This window comes from Quercus suber, unplaced genomic scaffold (genome assembly GCF_002906115.3).
Source record: "Quercus suber isolate HL8 unplaced genomic scaffold, Cork oak 2.0 scaffold_39, whole genome shotgun sequence".
NCBI classification, from domain to species: Eukaryota; Viridiplantae; Streptophyta; class Magnoliopsida; order Fagales; family Fagaceae; genus Quercus; species Quercus suber.
In genome coordinates, this window is record NW_027069504.1 from 1,159,831 (window position 1) to 1,180,313 (window position 20,483).

Genomic DNA, 20,483 nt, shown 5'->3' on the forward strand with positions numbered 1-20,483 from the left:
AATGAAAAGAATAAACACAGAAACAAAGCCCTTTGGTGAAATCCAACATGTATGACACTAGAAAAAGAAAAATCATGGACATGGATATGGATATGGACTTCGAAATGGAACTTTGGGCAGAGTTATTTCAGAGATAAGAGAGAGAAAAAGAGGCAGTGAAGAAAGATTGAGAGGTGAGGTGTGAGAGTTACCTTTCAAAAGAGATATAGAGCCCACAAAAACGGCGACGTAGCGGCACAGAGAGGGCAGTTACCAGAAGAAGAACAGAGCAGAGGAGAGAGAGAGAGAGAGCAGAGAGATATAAATTTGAAGAAAGAAAGAGAGGAGTCGGTTTTTTTTCTCTGGGTATCATTGTCATTTTAAAATCCCAGTTAGGGTATTTTTGTAAAATGAGCTAAAAAAGTAAAATAAAAATAAATAAAAACTCCAATTTTCATGAAACCGTAATTTGCTTTGTATTGCCAAGTCCAAGCAAGATTGACGGTTGTTAATCTGGGTTGATTCGATAGATAACCCGACCCGGCCCGGTAGTGAATAGTATTGTAATTTGCAAATTCGTAATTCGTTGATATAAAGCTTTATTTAACTTTTTTTTTTTTTTTTTTTTTTTTGGTTGTCTTAATTTGTTAGATTTTTGAGCATTAGTGCGTGTGTCTCTATCTCTCTTTTTCTTTTTCTAGAGTCTGTGTATTATTACCGTTTACTGATCACACTCAGCAGCAGCATCAAAGAGGTAGAGAGAGATGCTGGAAAACCCTACACCTACAGCTACACATACAGCAGCAGCAGCAGCAACAGCAACAGCAGACCCAGCGATCAAGCGCTATGCTCCTCCCAATCAAAGGTCTCTTTGTTTTTCACTCTTTAATAATCTTTCTCACCTTCAATTTATTTATTACTGTAATTGATCTTTCTTTGAATAACAAATTGCAGGAATCGCAGTCTCAACAGGCGCAAGTCAGGTCACCATTGTTTTTCTCTTCTCCTTTATATATATATATTTTCTTTTTCTTTTTCTTTTTTAATTTTATGGCTCCTTTTTTTTTTTTTATTAATAATCTTATGAATGGTGTTTATTTTATTACTCAAGAAAAGTAATTAGATCCTTTAATAGCTAACAATCTTCAGCTTATTTCTAATTTTATACTCATTAAAACTCCTTTGTTTAACTAGTTAATGAAAAGGAGGCACAACCTTAGTTAATATAAACCAAGCAGCATTTCTTTCTTTCCAATGACACCACATTATTAAGCATGAAGGAACCGCTTTCCAAATCCTCGCTTTCTAACATGATCATAACTCCATCATAGAGTAAGGCATTACCAATGAAAGACCAACTACAACAATTCTCAAGCCACTTCTACTCAGTGAAACAATAGATGAGGTATTTTAGACATAAAACACCAGTCCTTCATAGTAATCAATAGATGAGGTATTTTACACATAACCCTCCTCCACAACGCATTTTCTTCCATCTATATCACCACAAACACTTTCCCAGCAAAATTCGATTAAATAGTAATATCTTTGAAATCCCCAAACCTCCACAACAAATCAAGCTGCAAAAAACATTACAATTGAATAAATATTGTTTGAGTTGCTCTCCCAACCCACCCTAGAGAAAATCACTTTGTGAAGATTTTTCGACCTACAAGCAATGGGATAAACATAGGAATAAGTTGGAAGGCTAGATAACTTACTTTTGATTAGATTGAGTCTTTTCCCTCTTGATGAGTCACTTTTTCCTAACCTGCCAATTGCATTTGTATTCTCTCCAAAATGGAATCCCAAATGTGCCTTGCCTTGAAATGAGCTTCGAAAAGGTAAACACATATGTCCACTACAGATATACGTTAGGGTGCTTTCTACTAACGATGCACTACATCAGAACCCGAATTTTGTGAAATGTGGGAATGGGTTAACTTGGGTGTTCCCTGCAAGCAACACGCTACATCAGCACTCAAGTGTAGTGAAAAATGGACAAGAGTTACATATCATCTAAAAAAGGGCAAGAGTTCCTAAATGGACAGATGCGGGAAAAGAAGTTAGTCCAAGAGAGTGGTGTTGTGTGATTGTAGAATTCTTTTTAAGTTAAAAAGGAAATTTTTATAAGGTGACTATAAGAATAGCTATGTTCTATAGTACTGAATGTTAGGTTATATATATATATATATATATAAGTGAATGTTGGGTTGTTTGTAAGCAACATATCCATAAAATGAGTGAGAGGCCTTTACTGATGAAAGAATGAGTGAGAGTTTCTTGAGATGGTTTAACCATGGTCAGAGGAGAGCAAGCGATTAATGCACCAATAAGAAAGAGTGAGTTGATTATAATTGAGGGAACGGAAAAAGGTAGAGGAAGACCTAAATTAACATTAGTATAAGTAGTAAAAAGGAAAATGTCTATTGAGGAAATAACATAGAGGATGACTTTGGATAGAATAGAATGGTAGAAAAGAATACAAGTGGATGACCCTAACTAAGTTGTTGAGAATTTATAGCTGACCACAAACATTTTGGGACTAAGGTTTAGTTATTGTTGTTGTTGTATGGATATAATGCTTTTTGTTTAATGATGAGAAGAAGTTTTCTTAATTTTCAAAAGTCATAAAGCTTTGTTTGAGGTTTGTGTGATGCAACCTTCTACAAGATGTGATGATGAGGAAACCCTAGGCTTGATACCTAGAAGTTTTTTTTTTAATTTCCCATCCTTAAATTTTCAGTTTTGTGTAATGCTTTTTCATTTAGTGATTAGAACAAGTTTTATAAATTTTCAAAAGTTATAGCTTTATTTGAGGTTCGTGTGATGCAATCTTCTTCAAGATGTGATGCCAGGGAGACCCTAAGTGTGATGTTGATTAAACCCTAGTCTTATCTGATGCCAAGAAGTTTCTCTTTTTATTCTATCCATAAATTTTCAGCAACTTGTCACCTTTAAGATCCCCTAAAATCCAATATTTCAAAAACTAAACCATCCAGCCATTAAATATACCCAAATAACCCACATAAGCTAAAGTATTGTTATAATTGGGTTACTGACTGTTCGCTGCCCTGGAACAGCAACCCAAACCTTAGGTTTTTCCTTTTATTTCATCCACTAATCCTATTATTCCTTTTCTCCATTAGAAAACCTATATTCCTACTATTTCCAGCCCATTTTCCCACCAAAACCTAATTTGTCAAAATCCTAATTGTCCAGAACTTCCAAATCTTACTTGGCTTCATTCCTCTTTGTCCTGCATTTAAGCACTCTTTTGCGTGTTAAAAGCCTTAGGACTCCTAAAGTAATAAAAGACTAACTTAGACTCAAAGGAAATAAACCTACTATTTGCAGAATTGTTGAAATTACTATTCTGCCTCAAATTCAAAACTGTCCATAAGTTGTAAAATAAAAACCCTAATTAAAGATTATTTTAATCCTTATACTTATTCCGAGACCTGCACACATTGACCCAATAAAATAAATCATGAATGGACAATTCCAAAGTAGCAACAAAGTAGTCTTCCATGGCTGCATAAATTATACCATGTCCTTATCTACAATAGTTACATTTACTTTATCTTTTCTTTTTTTTTGATAAGTAGGTACATTTACTTTGTCAGGTATGAGAAATCAATGGTTGGCCTCTAAATTCATGCATGAAATAGCAAAGCTGTCATCTCAATTAACTTATGCGTGCCTTGTTATCTATATAAACTTGTACATATCTTTTTATTTTTGTTAGGCTGACTTATATAATGTGAGATTTACTGCTGCATTCTTTTGGGAAGCTCAATTTGCACATCTGTCAACATAAACTTTTATATGTTAATTTGATGTCATTAAACTTTGCAGATCGGTTTGATCGAACAAATAATCTTTATGCAAATGATGTAGACAAGAATCAAGTTGCCGGTTCAAAAAACGTACCTGTTGTAGATCTTGGGGATTCAGGGAGTAGCAATCTTCTGAATGAGAACCCACGTACAGGGTTAATAGCTTTACAGGGTTGTTGTAGCAGTGAAGCTTCTCAACTCTTGAGTGAGCGTATGTGTTACAACAATCTCTTAAAAATTATTATTTATGTTTGTGTGTGTGTGTGTGTTGTTTTTTTTTTTGGGGGGGTGTCTCCAATGGCTAGTCCCACATTACTGAAGAGTAAGGATCTGAATTTAGGATATGAGCTTACTAATGCTTAAGCTACCTTGGAGGTTAGAATACTCTTCCAAATGAGCTTTGGACTTACATATATGAGCTTATCCACTCATCTTTGTGTCTTGAAGTGTACCCAAACATAATAGTGAAATCCTGATGGGTGCATCAGTTAATTACCAAGCAAAATCAAAGTGTACCCAAACATAATATTCAGTATTGACCTGATCAGCAAAAACTCTTTCAATGATGTAATGGATTCTAGGGCTGCAAGCAAGTCAAGCCAACTTAGGCTTTGTGATGCTCAAGCTTGGCTTCTAAGATCACAGGAGCTCTTGCTTGTTTTGAGCTAATAATAAGCTTCAGCTTCATTTGGCATAAACTTGTTGAGGTCACAAGCAGTTTGGCAACCCCATCATCTTTCTAAAAACTTTCAATTATAATTATTAAGCACTGAAGGTCTTGCCATAATAACAGGTCCACAACCCAATAGGGTAAGAACCCACTATTATTACAGCTTATTCATCAAAGTTGAGAAAATCAAAGACCTACTTAGTTAAAGCTTGACTAAATATGTGTGTATCTGTGTGTGTGTGTGTGAGTGTGTGTGTGTGTGTGTGGTGAACCTGTTTATGAGCCTTGTTCATGAACCAGTTCATAACCTTACTTTGTTAATGTAAATGAGCTAAGCTTTGTCCTGCTAAAGCTGGGCTCCTTTTTAAAGGAGACTTTACAGCAGGCTTGAACTTTTTTTTAATAAATAAACAAGCTATTTTCAAGCTGAGTTCTGAGTTGCTCACACATGACTTGGCCCATTTTTTGCCTTAATGGATTCGCATAATGAGATGCATGTTCTGAGCCCAATTTCTTTGGTGAAGGCTGACTTATGGTAGAAGTCATTGTCATGCATAATGAAATAAATTTATTCTTACATTCTAATAAAATCATTTGGCTGCTAAATACCAGAACTGTCATGGAAATTTGGGTTATTAACACTTCCTGTTAAAAGAGAAGCTTAAATTATTTTCTTCAAAGACATGTATGATATTTGTAATGGTTTGATATTGTGCTGCTATTTGGATTTAGTTTATTATCTTGTTTTCTCCATCATTCATGTACTTTCAAATGTAGGTTGGACAGCTGCAATGCGTTCCTACAATAATCCATCAATAGATCTAGCTGGTGAGTGGACAAACTTCTAACATGTTCTTTATACTCCATCGTGATGGAGCCTAGACTAAATTTGTGAAATTTGAGTTGCTAAAAATTAGTTCATGAAAGTGTAGAGCTTAATGTAATATGCCTTTAATCAGTTTTAGGGTGTTGGTGAAATTTATTAATAGTTCAGGGGAGCTTAATGTATTTTAGCCTTGTAAACTTTTAAGTGGAGTTAAAAGGAGTCATTGATAAGGCCAAACAAGCACTCTCCTATTTTAGATGCTTATCCCTTTGGGGCAGCCTTGTAATTGGTAGGGTGTAATTGTAGAGATATATATTTCACCAAGTACAAAGAATGTATACTAGATGCTTATCACAACTGAGCTATAATTGTTCAATCATCAATAAACTCTAATAAGTCTAAGAAAGAGAAGCTTCCTGACGCCAACAACGATTCAAACAGAGTTCTCAAAAAATGCTATTCCACATCTAAAGTTGTCCTTGCACACCTTTAAAAATTCTTGCATTTATTTCCCTCCAGTTGCACACATCAAGCCGTGAGTAGCCTCCCATATCTCAATGTTCCGATGTTGCCTAAAACAGCCTTGCGAGCAAGCTAGTAAATCGACAACCCTCGCAGGCATCACCATTGAACCCCAAAATGAGCAAAGACTGTATCCCACAATTCTCTATCAACATGGCATCAATCATGCATATTCTCTTTTCATAAATATTATATATATATATATATATATTGAAAAAATAACTGTGTATCAATATAACTATGATGAATTGATTGCTTACACACGTTGTGACTATACTGGCTGGTTTATTTACATTTTGGACTTTTCATACTTCAGAGAGACCAGTTATGTACTCTGGAAGTGGTTCATCAGCATGGGCTCAACCTAGAATTCCTCAACAGGTGACTATGAAAATTCTCATTGATGTCTTGATGCCCCCCCCCCCCCCTCTCTCTCCTCTGTCTCTTATCTTTCTCACACCTGCATCGTTCATCTTCACAGATGGACTTTCTGGTGAACTTCGCCGTGCAATGTGCAATGCACATGCCAGTTTTAGCACCTAACACTTCACGTTGCAACTTGCAAATCGTATGGACCTGGATTGTAGAGTACTTTTGGAATTCAATTTCAGGAGTACCTTGCAGCCAACTAGCCAAGACAGAAAAATCAGGAGTAGCAGTTTTTTTTGTTCATCAAAACTAATTATGTTTAACTCTTTTAGCTCATATGTGATTAAGGCACAGAAGGTATTGTCCATGCATCTGGACTATCACACAACTAGCATCTGCCGCTTGTTTGTATCAACCATATTAATATGGTTCATATATGCATACAAAAGACCAAGATCTCTCTCTCTTTCTCTCTCTCTCTCTCTCATATATACTCTCACACACAGGTTATCTTTAGGAGTAAATGGGCTGGTAGCGATTTTGGAGTAATGGGGTGACAATAATGGGATCTGTAGAAATGTTTTACACGCACTGATGGCTTGATATAAAGTTCTAAGATCCAACCACCCACCCACCGTATATTTATTATAATTATTTTCATCTAAATCATTGATGACCATCTCCAATACTTTCTTCGTTTTCCTATCATTTGGATTTGCCACCATCCATGGTCCGAAGCACTTGCTCCCTGTCTCTAGCCTTCTTTAGTTTACCGCACCATATTTCGTTTTACTTCCACATCTGTAATTCCCCATGTGATTTTCCTATCTCCTGCCAAATCAACTCTACAAGTCTTCCTATTTTGCTGACTTCTTCGGCATTTTCTTTGGTCATACATTCTATAGATAATTCTGAGTCTAAATTCAAAAGGAAGTAAATGAATGTCCAAATCAGCCAATCAGGTACCACCTGGTTACGACCCAACTGTCTTAGGAGTAGGTGATGCCAATCGGTGTTTCCACGGGCTAGCCGCAATAACTTACCTTCTATCTATCAGCCTCTGATTTTATTGCTATCCGAAGGAGAGTTTATTGTAAAGCCATGAAGAACTATTCTTAAACGTTGGTTAAACTTGCTCTTGTTCAAGGGGCAAGTATGTGTCTCTGTGCATGCAATAAGGTTAAGGCATATAAAAGGTTAGGAATGAGCAATACCCTATCAATGGCTTGATAAAAACTTGTGAACATATGAATTCGGGAAAGACGGAAACAACACTAGGCGCAGGAGTATCACAAATCAAGCAAATCTTCCTTTGCTCAAGCATTTTGGTCTTTCCATAACGTTAGGAAGAAGGCTTACTCGCGCTCAAGCATTTAGTAGCACATGAATTCTCAATGAGACACTATTCAAACAAAGCACAACCCTCGATAAGGACTGAATTAGGCCACAAAGGAACCAAGGAATATGTCAAAGGTTGTATATCAATAATGTGTACCTTAATTAACAGGATTTGTATATTTTAGTCATTAAGCAAAAAATGCAGGGTAATAATCTTACATAAATTTCATTTTGGAATGAATGTGATAGTTTTTTAAGAGATCAATCTTTCCACACAGGAATGATTCCTTGAGCTGCCAAACGTTTTTCAACCCAAAAGACAACATGTTTCCCAGTGATTTTCTTCTCATCAATGAGAAAGGGCTCAACTGTACTTGCTTCTGAGCCATAGGAGGATAGAGAAAAGCCTTTTGCACCTGCAGGTTTGCCCAAAGCAAAAAATAAATAAATGCCAGTTGGGTGTTTGTATGACTGTGCAATTGGATGACAATCAGCATGCATATATGAAGTACCTGTGAGTACACCATCAGGGAAGAATGCCCAAAAAGAATAAGGATTGTCTTTCTTTAGAAAGGAACCTTCCAACTATCATTTTCAAACAAACCCAAGAAACATGATAAACACCGGAATCAATCCAAGAGAATTTTTGACAAAAATAGAAAGGAAATACTAAAGCTAAATGTGATTGACCTCACTTTAACAACATAATAAATGAGTGTCCGAATTTTTTTTTTTTTTTTTTTTTTTTGCAATTGGTACATATCAGTTTGTAGGATTTAAGTAGTAAAAAAAAAATACTCACCCTGTTGTCTTGGAAAGATAGTTCAATTTCAGAAAGATCAGGTTGAGCTTCAAGTATTGCTTTCAATGAAGGGATAACATCCTCCTCCATTAACTGAGGCAGTGGCTTGGCCGGAGCTTTTGCTGGAGGTTTGGCCTTTGCTGGAGCTTCATCTTGAGCTGTCTTCACCTCCTTTTTTTCGGCAGCCACTGGTAATTTCAAGACATTTGTAGTTTTCTTGAAATGATTTAACTTTGTACAACTTAACTGTTACAAATTATATAATATTAGATGAGAATGCAACTACTTACCCGTAGAAGTAGACGATTCTTGCACAGCAGACCAAGCAACCATGTTTCTGTGATTAGTTACTAATTTACATACCCTCTGCAAAAATAAATAAATAAACAAATAAAAATTCACAAATATGCCTATCCTCCCTCTGGCCATCACAAGATATAATTATTTTTTCAACCATTTAGTTGGAGATCAATGTAAATAGTTTATATTTTAAAAAAAGGTGCGTGTTTTATTCTAAACTAGAGGGGAGAGGAGTATAACAAGGGAGAATCCTGGGAGGGGCCAGTATAATTTTCCAAAATGAGAAAACTAGCTTATGTGGCGCAAGACAAGCGGCCTAATAATTGTGTCCACATATTAGAGTCCTAGACCATATCAAATTTTAGATGCCAAAATGATGTTCTCCATATCCCAGAGATCCTCTTATCTTTGCCATGATATTTCATGAGGAAGGACAACATAACTGTGAGCAGTGGTAGCCTCTGAGTAGATAAATGGAATTTTTTTTTTATATATAATTTAATTGTTATAATAAGTGGAAGAGGAGATCAAATCAAACATTCATTCTCTTCCTAAAGGAGATTAATATGCCATTGGATTATAAGTGAGAGAGGTAAATGAATCTTTCTTTTTTTGAGAAGAGGTGGTAAATGAATTTGATTGCATGCAAATGGTCCTTGCCATTGTTTATATTTCCAAAACTTTTCATTCACAGCAATAACCAAGCATGGCCTACTATAATTATAATTAACCAAATCTCTGAACTTATTAAATAAACACAAATTTAACCAAAAAAAAAAGTTTTATATATAGGAAATACATACCGGAGAAAGAGTGGATAATGAAGTAGGTTTGGTACTTTGCGTGAAATACGAAGAAGAGCAAGAAGAAGAAGAAGAAGATGATGATGATGATGATGATGGTGATGGAAAGCTTGAAACTCCAACTGCTCCTCCTCCTCCTCTTCCTAGCATCATTGCCATTTGCATTTGCTATTCTCACTCCAAACTTTTCTTCTTCTTCTTTTCTTTTTCTCTTTTTCGTATTTGTCTTTAATTTAAACACTTCTTTTTTTTTCTACTTGTTCATTTTATTTTTTTATCTGAAAGGAGAAGGAAACTATTATAACGCTGAACACACAATAGAAGAGGGTACAATGAAAGAGATCATAAATTAGAAAGGACACTTGTGGTCCACATGGTGTATGGGACAACATATACCACTAAATTTGTTTCCTTATTCTATTGAAGTATATATGAGTGAAAAAATAAAAAATAAATAAATAGAGTCTGTCCAGAAAGACCTGTGTACATAGTTTGTGAGAACTTTCATCCATACGTACATGACAAAATGAAACTTATCAGCCACATGTTTGTCTTTTATCTTATGAAATACGTCGATTTCTTCTCATTTTTGTGCAATTCGGCCAAGTTAGAGCATCTGCATTGGGTTAATTTTACGCTGATTTTATATCTTCAAATCTAATTTGTATATTTTAGTTAACAATAATTTTAGTGATTAGCAGGACATAATATATATATATATATATATATTTTATAAGTAGTGGGACATAATTTTAAATGATATCTGATCTTCTAAAAACAATGATTAGTTTTTGGTTAGCAAAAAAAATACAATGATTAGTTTTTTTTTTTTTTCTTGGGGGGTGGGGGAAAGAATGAGTTGTTCAAATCAAAATAATGGGTTATCTTTTTTATTTGGGTAAATAACAGAAAACTACTATGAGGTTTGAGGAAATAACAAACACATCCACAACTTGTTAAAAATTGCCAATTAATCCTTCAACACAAACAGTGTTAACATCCACCATTAATAACAAACTTTTCTAAAAAAATAAATAAATAAAACTCAGATCTCTCTCTCTCTCTCTCTCTCTCTCTCTTCGTTTCTATTTCCTAATCTTAGTCTCTCTCAACTTTCTTTTTCTTTATCTAAATCATACTCTAAAATTTTCACCCTTTTTCTTCTTAAAATAAACAACACAGCAATTCTTTTTTCTTCAAAATAAAATTTAATGAAAAAGGTGATTACTTTGCTACTTTTTGTTTCGTAGCCAAGAAAATTAAAGAGTAAAGCTTAGAAAATCAAAAGGAAAATCCATAGAAAAGCCTCATCTCCTCCATGTAGTGTTTGGAAGCCAAAAAAACGAAAAGAAAAAGAAAAAGCTCCTTAAAAAACAAGCCCTTTTCTCCTCCACAAAGAAACCCAAGAAAACCCAATCACACCATCTATGGCTTGTGAGTCCTACTTTGGCGGGGATGACTACCTTGCTTTCATATGCTAGTCGAAAAGGTGTCTCTCCTGTAGGCGTCCTTGCCGTCGTCCTATATGCCCATAAAACACTTGGTAATTCTTCCAGCCATATACCCTTTGTTCCCTCAAGTTGAGTCTTGATGATTTTGAGTAAGGATCAGTTTGTGACCTCAACTTGTCCATTAGCCTGAGGGTGGGCGGGTGATGAGTAGTGATTCTTGATCCCTAGTAGTGAGCAAAAGTCTCTGAATGCATCATTGTCAAACTGCTTCCCATTGTATGAGACTAGTACTTTAGGTATACCATACCTGCAGATGATGTTTCTTCATACAAAGTTTCGCACATTCTTCTTTGTGATGGTAGCCAAAGCTTCGGCTTCTACCCACTTGGTAAAGTAGTCTATACCGACCACCATGAATTTTAGCTGTCGAATTGCTATTGGGAACAGATCCATGATGTCCAATCCTGATTGAGCGAAAGGCCATGGAGCAGTCATTGGAGTGAGTTCCTCTATTGGCTATCGGATGAGGTTGCCAAACCTCTGACACTTGTCACAAGCTTTGACATATGCAATGTCATCTTTCTACATGGTAGGCCAAAAGTATCCCGCCCGAATTAGTTTGTGCATTAAGGAACATGATCCAGAATGGTTCCACAAACTCCTTCGTGTAATTCTCGCATGACATAGCCTGTCTCTTCGAAGATAAGACACCTTAGTTACGAGTAGGAGAAGCCCCTTTTGTATAGTATGTCTTTAATCAGCACGAACTGCGTTGCTTAAACCTTCAGCTTCCTTGCAACCTCTTTACTGTCAAGTAGCATGCCGTCCTTCAAATAGAAGGTTATTGGCGTCATCCAATCGTTCTCGAAGCCTATCTCATGCACACTAATACTGTCTATTAATGATGAGAACTGAACGAAGGACAATACCTTATTAGGAATGAGCATATGTTCTGCTGATGCGAACTTGGCAAGATGGTCGGCATGCTTGTTCTCCTCCTTTGGGATTTGAACAAACTTTGCTTGAAGGTCGTTAACCCGATTCTTTACTTACTCAAGGTATTTCTTCATCTGTTCACCTTTGCACTCATAGTCACTGTTAACCTGACTGGTGACTACTTGAGAGTTGCAATATACTACCACATTTGCGACTTCTGCTGCTTTGGTGAGATCCAACCCTACTATTAAGGTTTTGTATTTTGCTTCGTTATTTGTTGTAAGAAAATCGAGTCAATCCATGCATTTGACCTCGTCCCCTTCTAGGCTACAGAGTACCACATCAGCTTCGCCTGCTTGTCTGGTGGACCATCCGTCTGTGTGGATACTCCATTAAGGAATCTCTCTTACCCCTTGGTCTTCCATGTGTGTGAATTCTACAATGAAGTCAGCAATAACTTGTCCCTTTATGGCTGTGCGTGGGCAATACTGCACATTGAACTCGCTCAATTCAATTGCCCACAGCACCATTCGTTTAGCGGCTTCTGGGCTGCTCATTGCTCTTTGTAGAGATTTATCCATTAGAATAATCACCATGTGTGCCTGAAAGTAGGGTTTAAGTTTGCAAGCTACAGTTACCAAGGCGAAGGCTAACTTTTCCATTGGTGGGTACCTCTCTTCTGCACCTCGGAGTGCCTGACTCGTGAAGCACACAGGCTTTTGAAGCTCGTCCTTCTCTCTGACTAAAGATGCACTGACAGCAGCTAGGGAGATAGCTAGGTAGAGGAACAATTCTTCACCTGGTTTGGACAGGCTCAACAAAGGTGGGGAAGAAAGATACGCCTTCAGGTCCTCGAATGGTTACTGACACTCATCCATCCATTCAAAGGACTTTTTCAATGTGCAGAAAAAAGGTAAGCACCTATCTGTTGCTCTTAAGATGAACATGTTCAGTGTAGCTACCTTACCGTTTAGACTCTGTACCTCCTTGACCTTTTTTGAAAAGGTCAACTCTATTATGGCCTGTATTTTATCTAGGTTAACCTCAATACCTCTTTGGGATAGCATGAACCCAAGGAATTTTCCCGTCATCACCACAAATGCACATTTGCTCGATCAGCTTCATGTTATAAGAACAAAGGGTATCGAAGGTTTCCTTGAGGTCGTCTAGATGGTCATCCTCCCGAATGCTTTTTACCAACATGTCGTCTACGTAGACTTGAATGTTCCTCCCAATCTGATATGCGAACATCTTATTCATCAGCCTTTGATACGTAGCCCCTCCGTTCTTGAGTCCGAACAGCATTACTTTATAGCTGAAAAGACCCTGGCTGATGACGAATGAAGTCTTCTCTTGATCAGCTTCGTCCAGCTTGATCTAGTTGTAACCAGAAAATGCATCCATGAAGCTCAGTAACTAATGTCTTGCTATCGAATCCACCAATATGTCGATTCGTAGAAGTAGGTAGCTGTCCTTAAGGCATGCCTTGTTCAAGTCCGTGAAGTCCATGCACATCCTCCACTTACCGTTGGCCTTTTTGACCATCACTATGTTAGCCAATCAATCGGGGTAGTATACTTCTTGTACGAACTCTGCTTCTTGTAGCTTGTGAACCTTTTCTACTATGGCATTGTCTCGCTCCTACATGAATACCCGTTTCTTTTGACGAATAGAGGGAAAAGAAGGTGATACATTCAACTTGTGGACAATAACCCAAAGATCAATTCTAGGCATGTCTTCATGGCTCTAGGTGAAGACCTCCTGGTTCTCCCTTAGAAATGCTGTAAGCGCCTGTCGTATTGGTGGGCTAGCAAGAGTGCCGATCCTGGTCATTCGCTCAGGCCTAGAATTATCAAGGAGTACCTCCTTCAGCCCTTCCATGGGTTCTACCACCGTCCACTGCTTTTCTATACGCATTGTTGGTAAACGATCATCCATCTCCAACATGGCAATAGAGCACTCACACACTGCTACTTAATCCCCTCGTACCTCTCCCACTCTGTACTTAGTGGGGAATTTAATCATCAATTGGTAAGTTGATGTTATGGCCTTCCACGAGTTAAGGGTAGGACGGCCCAAGATGGTGTTGTAAGCAGATGAATAACCAGGAATGAGACATCTTTGGTGATCTGCTGAGGGTAATCACCAACTGTTACAGGCAAAGTGACCGCACCGAGGGGGTATACTCTTATTCCTCCAAATCCAACGAGCGGTGCATTGGTTGGAACCAACCATTCTTTTTCAATCCTCATTTACTAGAATGTCGGGTAGTAGAGGATATCAGCAAAAATCCTATTGTCTACAAGGACCCGGTGGGTGTTGTAGTCCCCTACCCATATGCTAACTACGAGCGCATTGTTGTATGGGTGGTGGAGATGGCAGGCATCTTCCTCTATGAACCCAATTATAGGGTTATCGATTCATGCCATCTTTGGGACGAAGCCTATCAACTAGACATTCTGCACAATTCGTAAGTAGGTTTTACGAGCCATCCTGGATGAACTAGAAGCTATGGTTCCCCTTACGATCATCCTTATGTCTCCTAAAGGGGCCTAGGATGCTCATTTTCCCTTCGGGCCACCTACTCTTATGGTTTATCTGTCCTCTCCTTATTGACGAACATTTGTAACTTTCCTTGTCTAATTAAAGCTTCTAATTTCTGCTTTAAGTCATAGTAGTCGGACATGTCATGGTTGTGATCACGGTGGAAACGGCAGTACTTATCTCTAGACCTCTTACTAGGATCTCCTTTCAACTTGCCAGGGAATGTAAAGGCTCTTTCGTCCTTGATCTACATCAGGACTTGGTCAATTGGGCAGTTAGCAGGGTGAAGCTTGTGAACCTCCCAGTGGGGGGTTTGGAACGTCTGTCCTCCTGTTACTTTCTAGTCCTAGCCATCTTCCGTCCCCTATCTTGCCGTGCGACCTCTTGTCTTTCCCTCTTCTTGGGCTTCCCTTCTCGGGCCAACAGTGCGTCCTCCATGTTCTTGTACTTAGTAGTCCTATAAAGTACATCCAACATGGTTTTTTGGGTTCTTTTTGTATAAGGAAAACGTAAACTTCTCCTTCCGTAACCCTTTGGTAAAGGTAGCCATTATTATCTTGTCATCAACTTCGTCAATCGAGAGGGCCTCCTTATTAAAGTGAGTTATGTAGGATCTCAGCATTTTCTCCTCCCGTTGCTTGATGCTCATCAGGCACACAATGGACTTCTTATACCTGTGCCCCCTTATAAAGTGCGAGGCAAACTGGGCGCTCAGCTTCTTAAAGGTACTGATAGAGTTGGGCACCAACCTGCTGAACCATACCTTCGCAGGACCCTTCAACGTCGTTGGGAAGGCTCGACACATGATTTCATCTGTCACGCCTTGCAAGTGCATGAGAGTTTTGAATGACTCCAAGTGATCTAAGGGATCCTTTGATCCATTGTAGACTTCTACCTGTGGCATACGAAACTTTAGTGGAAGGAGGAATGACGTGGCGGGTGCAGTGAAAGGCAAGTCCGTCCGATGGACTAACTCGTCGAGATCGCTTGACACCTATCCTCTGAGGGTGTTCATCATGAAGCCCATCCTTTCCTTCATCATCTACATCTCCATGACCATGTATGGTAGAGCAGTATCTGTGGTAGATGGACGGTTTATACCCTGTCACTTTTGTCTGCTTAGGGTGCTGCCTTCCGGGCCCCTCCTGGTTCTTTCTCTCAGTGCTAGTACCTTCTTGGTCCTCCTTTTGGGTGTTAAACACTGTGTTCTTTTGGCGCAGCTGCTCCTCTAGGTCATGATTTTGTTTGGTGAGGCGTTATACTGCTGCTGCAAGAGTTTGAACCTGTCTCTCAAGGGCGGTGGTGCGCGGCTCATCCCCTTGATTGTTATTGGTGGTCGCCATCGAGTGAGTAAGTACCATGTAACTTTTCATCTGGGAAGTGGTAGTATGGCTTACTTCCTATCTTTCCCACAAACAGCGCCAACTGATGATGCCGAAAATTATCAATATGCCGCACAGCCTCATGTGCTCTAGACAAAACTTGCATAATAAAGAAGAAGAAGAAGAAGAAAAAGCCTATAGAGAGCACCGATATGGTACTAGCCAAAAACCCTCCGAAAGTTAAGTTAGAGAACTTTCACAACTCTAGAATGTCAGAGCTGGGATAAATTATGCGTATCTTATTTTTGAGGGCTTGGGGTTTTTATAGTAATGTAGAACCGACTCCTATTTCTTAGGCAAGAAAATGTTTCTTTATAAGGAAGATCCTAATAAATATATGTATTTTGTGGGATTCTTCCCATATAGGGATTCCATTGATTAGGGTTAATCATAGGGTGCAAGATATTTTCATTTAGGATTCCTTAGAGTTTACTTAAGCCATGTGGCCTTAATATCCGTTGGCCTCGGGCCTATGTACCTAGAATCCATTCATCACAAAGGATTATCTGTCCACTATGGGGGACCATCCGTCATGTGATCTCTCCATTCAGTACCTCAATCCGTCGTCTTGTTTTTGATCACCCATTAACTTAATACCGTCACCTATAGTAGGTTTATTTAAACAAATCTGTCAACCTTAATTTTTATCCCCTTCAATTGTGTTCTTTATCATCAAACTAAGATACCAATAAAATTTTGATATAAACAGAAATTGAACTTCAAGTCTAATGCACTCAAGCTTCTTCATCTACCTTTGAAATTTCATAATATTCATAACCCTAACTTTTTTATCTGTCTTATGTTATGTTTTCAAATTAAAATGTGTTTTTCTAACTACAAATGAAGAGTTGGGTTACGGAAGCCTAATGAAGCAAAGTTCAATTAGGTAAAGTGTCAAATTTCAAATTACAAGTAGACAACTTAAATTCGGGCCAAACCATAAGTGAGTAAGTTGTAATTTGCCCAAAATTTTACATGAAGATTTACTCAACAAAAACTAAAATCAAACATTTTAATAAACTAATCTCTAAACAATAGGAAAACAATTCAAGATGAGATCAAAGCTCCAAATAATTCAATATATTATATATTTTTCATTTCTTTCCTTTCCAACTTTCCTTTCCTTTTCTTCTCATTTTTTTCCTTACCCTAGTTAAGTATTCAAAGCATTATTTAAGGAAATACAATATGTTAACAAGTGTTTGATTTTACTCATTAAAGAGGAATTAAGCAAATCCAAAAAATGACTTCCTTCAATTCATAGAAATGGATGTGTCATACATGACATTTATTTAATTTTTAAGGGGAAATTATAGTTTATCACCCTAAACTATACCAAGATTACACTTTACATCCTAAAAATTTTGAATGCAAATTTTGTACCCTAAATTATGACCTCCCGTTACATTTTGCACATCAATGTTAAATTTGCCATTAACTTGGATTGAAAAGTATGACATTACACAAAAATACCTAATTACTCATCTTCTCAATTTCTTTAAAAATAAATGAAAAATTACATATTACTACTCCAAACTATATTTTTTATTACACTTTACACCTAAACTTCGAATTTCTATCTAAGTTAACATCAAACTTAACGTCAGAGTGTAAAGTGTAATAAAAGTTATAATTTATGGTGTAAAATATGCATTTAAAAAGTTTAAAGTGTAAAGTGTAACTTGATATATAGTTTATATTGGTAAAATGTATTGACCCTAATTTTTAAATGGCACAATTCAGTGAGCTCACGTATATTAGATTTTAAAAAAGGAAAGAAAAGAAAAAGCAGCTTAATTAGTTGACTGATATTATACTGTTTAACAATTAACACACACACACACACACACTCTCTCTCTCTCTCTCTCTCTCTGTGTCTCTTAAAAGAAAAAACACACACACACACACACACACACACTCTCTCTCTCTCTCTCTCTCTCTCTGTCTTTCGTTGAATAATGTCCCAAGAACGAGAAGTGATCCTCTGACGTAGGACGAAGGATGATCTCCCAGATGAGATCGTGTTGGACATCTTAGCAAGGCTACCTGTGAAATCACTCCTAAGATTCAGGTGTGTTTGCAAACCTTGGTACTCTTCCATAGCCAACCCTAATTTCATCTCTACCCACCTCCTTAATCACAATCATCAATGTGGTTATGTCATCCACATTCCTAGGAATATTCCCGAACCTTCATGTTCTATTCATGGTTCTTCACATTCTAGCGGTCAAGTCTGTACTCTCGCTTACGACCGCACCTTTGAAACCATATTCGACTTTAGAGTTCCCTTCACCTATCAATCTGGGCATCCCTCCGTTGTGGGTTCATGTAATGGAATATTGTGTTTCAATATTTATAATTCAGCATGGTCTAATGTTTTTTACTTGTGGAACCCCAGTATTAGAAAATTTAAGAGGTTGCCTGATATCCAGTTTCCTATTGTGACATTCAGAATTGGGTGTGATTCCCAGAATAATGACTTCAAGGTTGTTGGGCTTTCACCAGCATTTGCCAAGCCTAAGCCTCCCCTTGAGGTTTGCGTGTACTCATTAAGTTCGGATTCATGGAAAAGAGTTGAACTTGGAATCTCGTTGAGACCCAATGATTTTTACTACAATGTGAATAATTTTACGGCATTACCATTTGTTAGTGGACATTTGCATTGTATGTTATACGAGAGGCATTTTGCTCGTATGCTTTTGTCATTTGATGTTAATAGTGAGAAATTCAAACAACTACCACTGCCTGATGATGAAGGTGAAGGAAGTTGTTTTATGAAATTTGTTACATCGTTCAAGGGGAAGCTGGCTTTGATTGAATATAGAAGTGGTGCCCAGCCACATAGCACGCTATGCTCCATTTGGGTGATGAGGGAGTATGGTATGATTGATTCCTGGAATAAACTTCGTGTTCTATCAATCGGAAATCTTCTTCATTTCATTGGTTTCACTAGGTATGGCTTACTTCTAGTTCAAAAAGCGGTCTCTACCAATAGTGAATTAGAGTGGAAAGATAAGTATGTTTTAATTGACCTTGAAACTCTACATGAGAAGGAGATTAGCACTCAAGTGAATTATCATTTAGATGTAGCTACTTACATGGAGAGCCTTGCTTTACTAGATGGAAGAAATGTGGTATCTCACTAAGAAGATGCTGCTATGAGAATAAGAAGTGATGTCATTAGTCATTACAGGTATGGATGAATTGAAATCCTTGTCATGCTTTCACTTGTAGCAATAAGCATGTTAGCATTTTTAAAACCATATTAGCAAAAATATAAAGAAAAGCGAAGTAGGTTGAAAAACATTTCCAAATATCACTAATTAAACAAGAAGATTTGGAGTTAAGAAAAAAAAAATAGAGGGAGATTAAAAAAAGGGGTAGATTGCATGGTGCGTACTAGCTTCAACCTCTCAACAGTAGCCTCAGAAACAACACTCATGTTGCTGCCACCATCAATAATAAGCATCTAAGCTTCAGTTCCACTTCCAATCCTCCTCTTGATTGGGTGCAGCAAGAATACGCTTAAAAACCGAAAGAAGAGATGTGTCTTCTTCTAATTCTAGATGACTAAACCTTTGCAATTTTGAGTATAGTAACAATATCAGAATGTATAGCTAGAGCTTTTCCTGTTTGTTAGAGGCCTGGCTACCTCGGATTAGTCACAAAATTATTGGTTTTTTTCTCCGTTGTCATGGGAGGTTCCATTTTCTTTATTGTCGAGTCCAAAACTTTTGAATTTTCGGTTGAGGGAGGTACTTATTACATGTTAAGCATATATGGAAGAAATAGGGCTTCTCTCCGGTCAGTGTTCATGGGTAAAGAAAGTGCAATGCGTTTGCTAGTTAATGTGGAGGATCTTATGCCCAATGTACCTCTTGGAAATTTTGCAAGAACCTTCAAGGATGGCGATAAAGTTTTTATTCTGCAACTGGGTTCTAATGCACATGGCAGTTTTTTTATGATCTCAGAACTTGTTCATGGCTGTCAAAAAGGCTTCATCCTTGTGCCGAAGGAAAACTGCATAGTGGGCGGAGGGGGTTTGGATTTCATCTACGGAAGGCTATTGCTCCCAAGACACTAGCCGTCAGACCGCCATCTTTATTTGTCTTGAAATCGACAATGGAGAAGTTCTGACAACAAAATTCAAAATCCTTTTGGTTGGCAACGGTGGAAGCAAGAAAGGAAAGCAATTAATGCTCAACTTTCAAAATTCAAACAAAACAATCTTGAGCAATCAGAACCATGATTCGCGCGATAGGGATGCTTGGAAGGAAAGAGCGATGCCTGGGGCTAAAATCACATTTGAGATTAAAGAAAATGTTTTTTAACGGCACAATTGCTCTTTTAACGCTGGATGTCTCTTTAAGATTGGATTGTGGGCTGGATGGTCGGTGGGAAGTTAAGTGCTCCAAAGTCCAAGAAGTGGGTCGAGACAATATAAGCCCACCTAGTGTTAAGCCCACAGAAGGGTTTTTTAAGCCTTGGATGCTGTGCCGATGCATCCTCAAGATGAAGTTGCTACTGAGATTCTTGGTTCCGATAAGGCCAGGAATGGGTCGACATGGACCTCAAATGGTGAAGAGAACCTGTAGCGAGACCTTCGACTGAGACTTCAGGAGCATTCCGGCAATGTAATCAAGAAATGGGGGAATTCGGAGCAGTGGGTGCTTGAATTGCGAGATGGGAGGAGGGTTGCAGTTTCGATTTAGATCTCTTTGC

The 20,483-nt window shown here is 37.8% G+C and overlaps 4 protein-coding genes across 6 annotated transcripts in view; 2 read left to right on the forward strand and 2 right to left on the reverse strand.

Annotated features, from left to right (window-relative positions):
- LOC111997825 (TATA-binding protein-associated factor BTAF1) overlaps nt 1-325 on the reverse strand; it is a 42,293-nt gene extending 41,968 nt beyond the window's left edge. For both annotated transcript variants that reach the window (XM_024029962.2, XM_024029961.2), the window contains exon 1: nt 192-325. The gene's annotated coding sequence lies outside the window, so the exon portion shown is untranslated. The remainder of the gene's footprint in view (nt 1-191) is intronic.
- A 279-nt stretch (nt 326-604) lies between these two features.
- Nucleotides 605-6,671, forward strand: LOC111997823 (uncharacterized). Of its 2 annotated transcripts, none has more exons than XM_065771090.1 (6): nt 605-844; nt 934-962; nt 3,880-4,029; nt 5,266-5,316; nt 6,153-6,217; nt 6,318-6,671. In XM_065771090.1, exons 1-6 carry the CDS (start codon nt 744-746, stop codon nt 6,516-6,518), a joined length of 597 nt encoding a protein of 198 aa, XP_065627162.1. In that variant the 5' UTR covers nt 605-743; the 3' UTR covers nt 6,519-6,671. The 2 variants fall into 2 exon arrangements, with proteins under 2 accessions (XP_065627162.1, XP_023885727.2); XM_024029959.2 differs by having other exon boundaries at nt 607-844; nt 3,838-4,029.
- Nucleotides 6,672-7,659: 988 nt separating this feature from the next.
- Nucleotides 7,660-9,736, reverse strand: LOC111997843 (uncharacterized). Its single transcript, XM_024029975.2, has 5 exons — nt 9,449-9,736; nt 8,636-8,711; nt 8,346-8,533; nt 8,056-8,128; nt 7,660-7,959 (listed from the first exon to the last, which is right to left on the reverse strand). Exons 1-5 carry the CDS (start codon nt 9,611-9,613, stop codon nt 7,805-7,807), a joined length of 657 nt encoding a protein of 218 aa, XP_023885743.1. The 5' UTR covers nt 9,614-9,736; the 3' UTR covers nt 7,660-7,804.
- A 4,179-nt stretch (nt 9,737-13,915) lies between these two features.
- Nucleotides 13,916-18,907, forward strand: LOC111997832 (uncharacterized). Its single transcript, XM_065771040.1, has 3 exons — nt 13,916-13,923; nt 13,994-14,305; nt 18,160-18,907. The coding sequence occupies exons 1-3, from the start codon at nt 13,916-13,918 to the stop codon at nt 18,905-18,907; spliced, it is 1,068 nt and encodes a 355-aa protein (XP_065627112.1).
- The last annotated feature ends 1,576 nt before the right edge of the window (nt 18,908-20,483 follow it).

What these genes read in the sequence shown, in the direction of transcription:
- LOC111997832 (XM_065771040.1), top strand. An exon ending in CTAGACATTCTGCACAATTC is followed by an intron (nt 14,306 to 18,159) that starts GTAAGTAGGTTT and finishes GTGGAACCCCAG; the next exon opens with TATTAGAAAATTTAAGAGGT.
- LOC111997823 (XM_024029959.2), top strand. Translation starts at nt 744, where the DNA reads ATGCTGGAAAACCCTACACCTACAGCTACACATACAGCAGCAGCAGCA. An exon ending in TATGCTCCTCCCAATCAAAG is followed by an intron (nt 845 to 933) that starts GTCTCTTTGTTT and finishes AACAAATTGCAG; the next exon opens with GAATCGCAGTCTCAACAGGC. An exon ending in TTCTCAACTCTTGAGTGAGC is followed by an intron (nt 4,030 to 5,265) that starts GTATGTGTTACA and finishes TTTCAAATGTAG; the next exon opens with GTTGGACAGCTGCAATGCGT.
- LOC111997843 (XM_024029975.2), bottom strand. Translation starts at nt 9,613, where the DNA reads ATGCAAATGGCAATGATGCTAGGAAGAGGAGGAGGAGGAGCAGTTGGA. An exon ending in CATTATCCACTCTTTCTCCG is followed by an intron (nt 8,712 to 9,448) that starts GTATGTATTTCC and finishes TTATTTTTGCAG; the next exon opens with AGGGTATGTAAATTAGTAAC. An exon ending in AGAATCGTCTACTTCTACGG is followed by an intron (nt 8,534 to 8,635) that starts GTAAGTAGTTGC and finishes TGAAATTACCAG; the next exon opens with TGGCTGCCGAAAAAAAGGAG.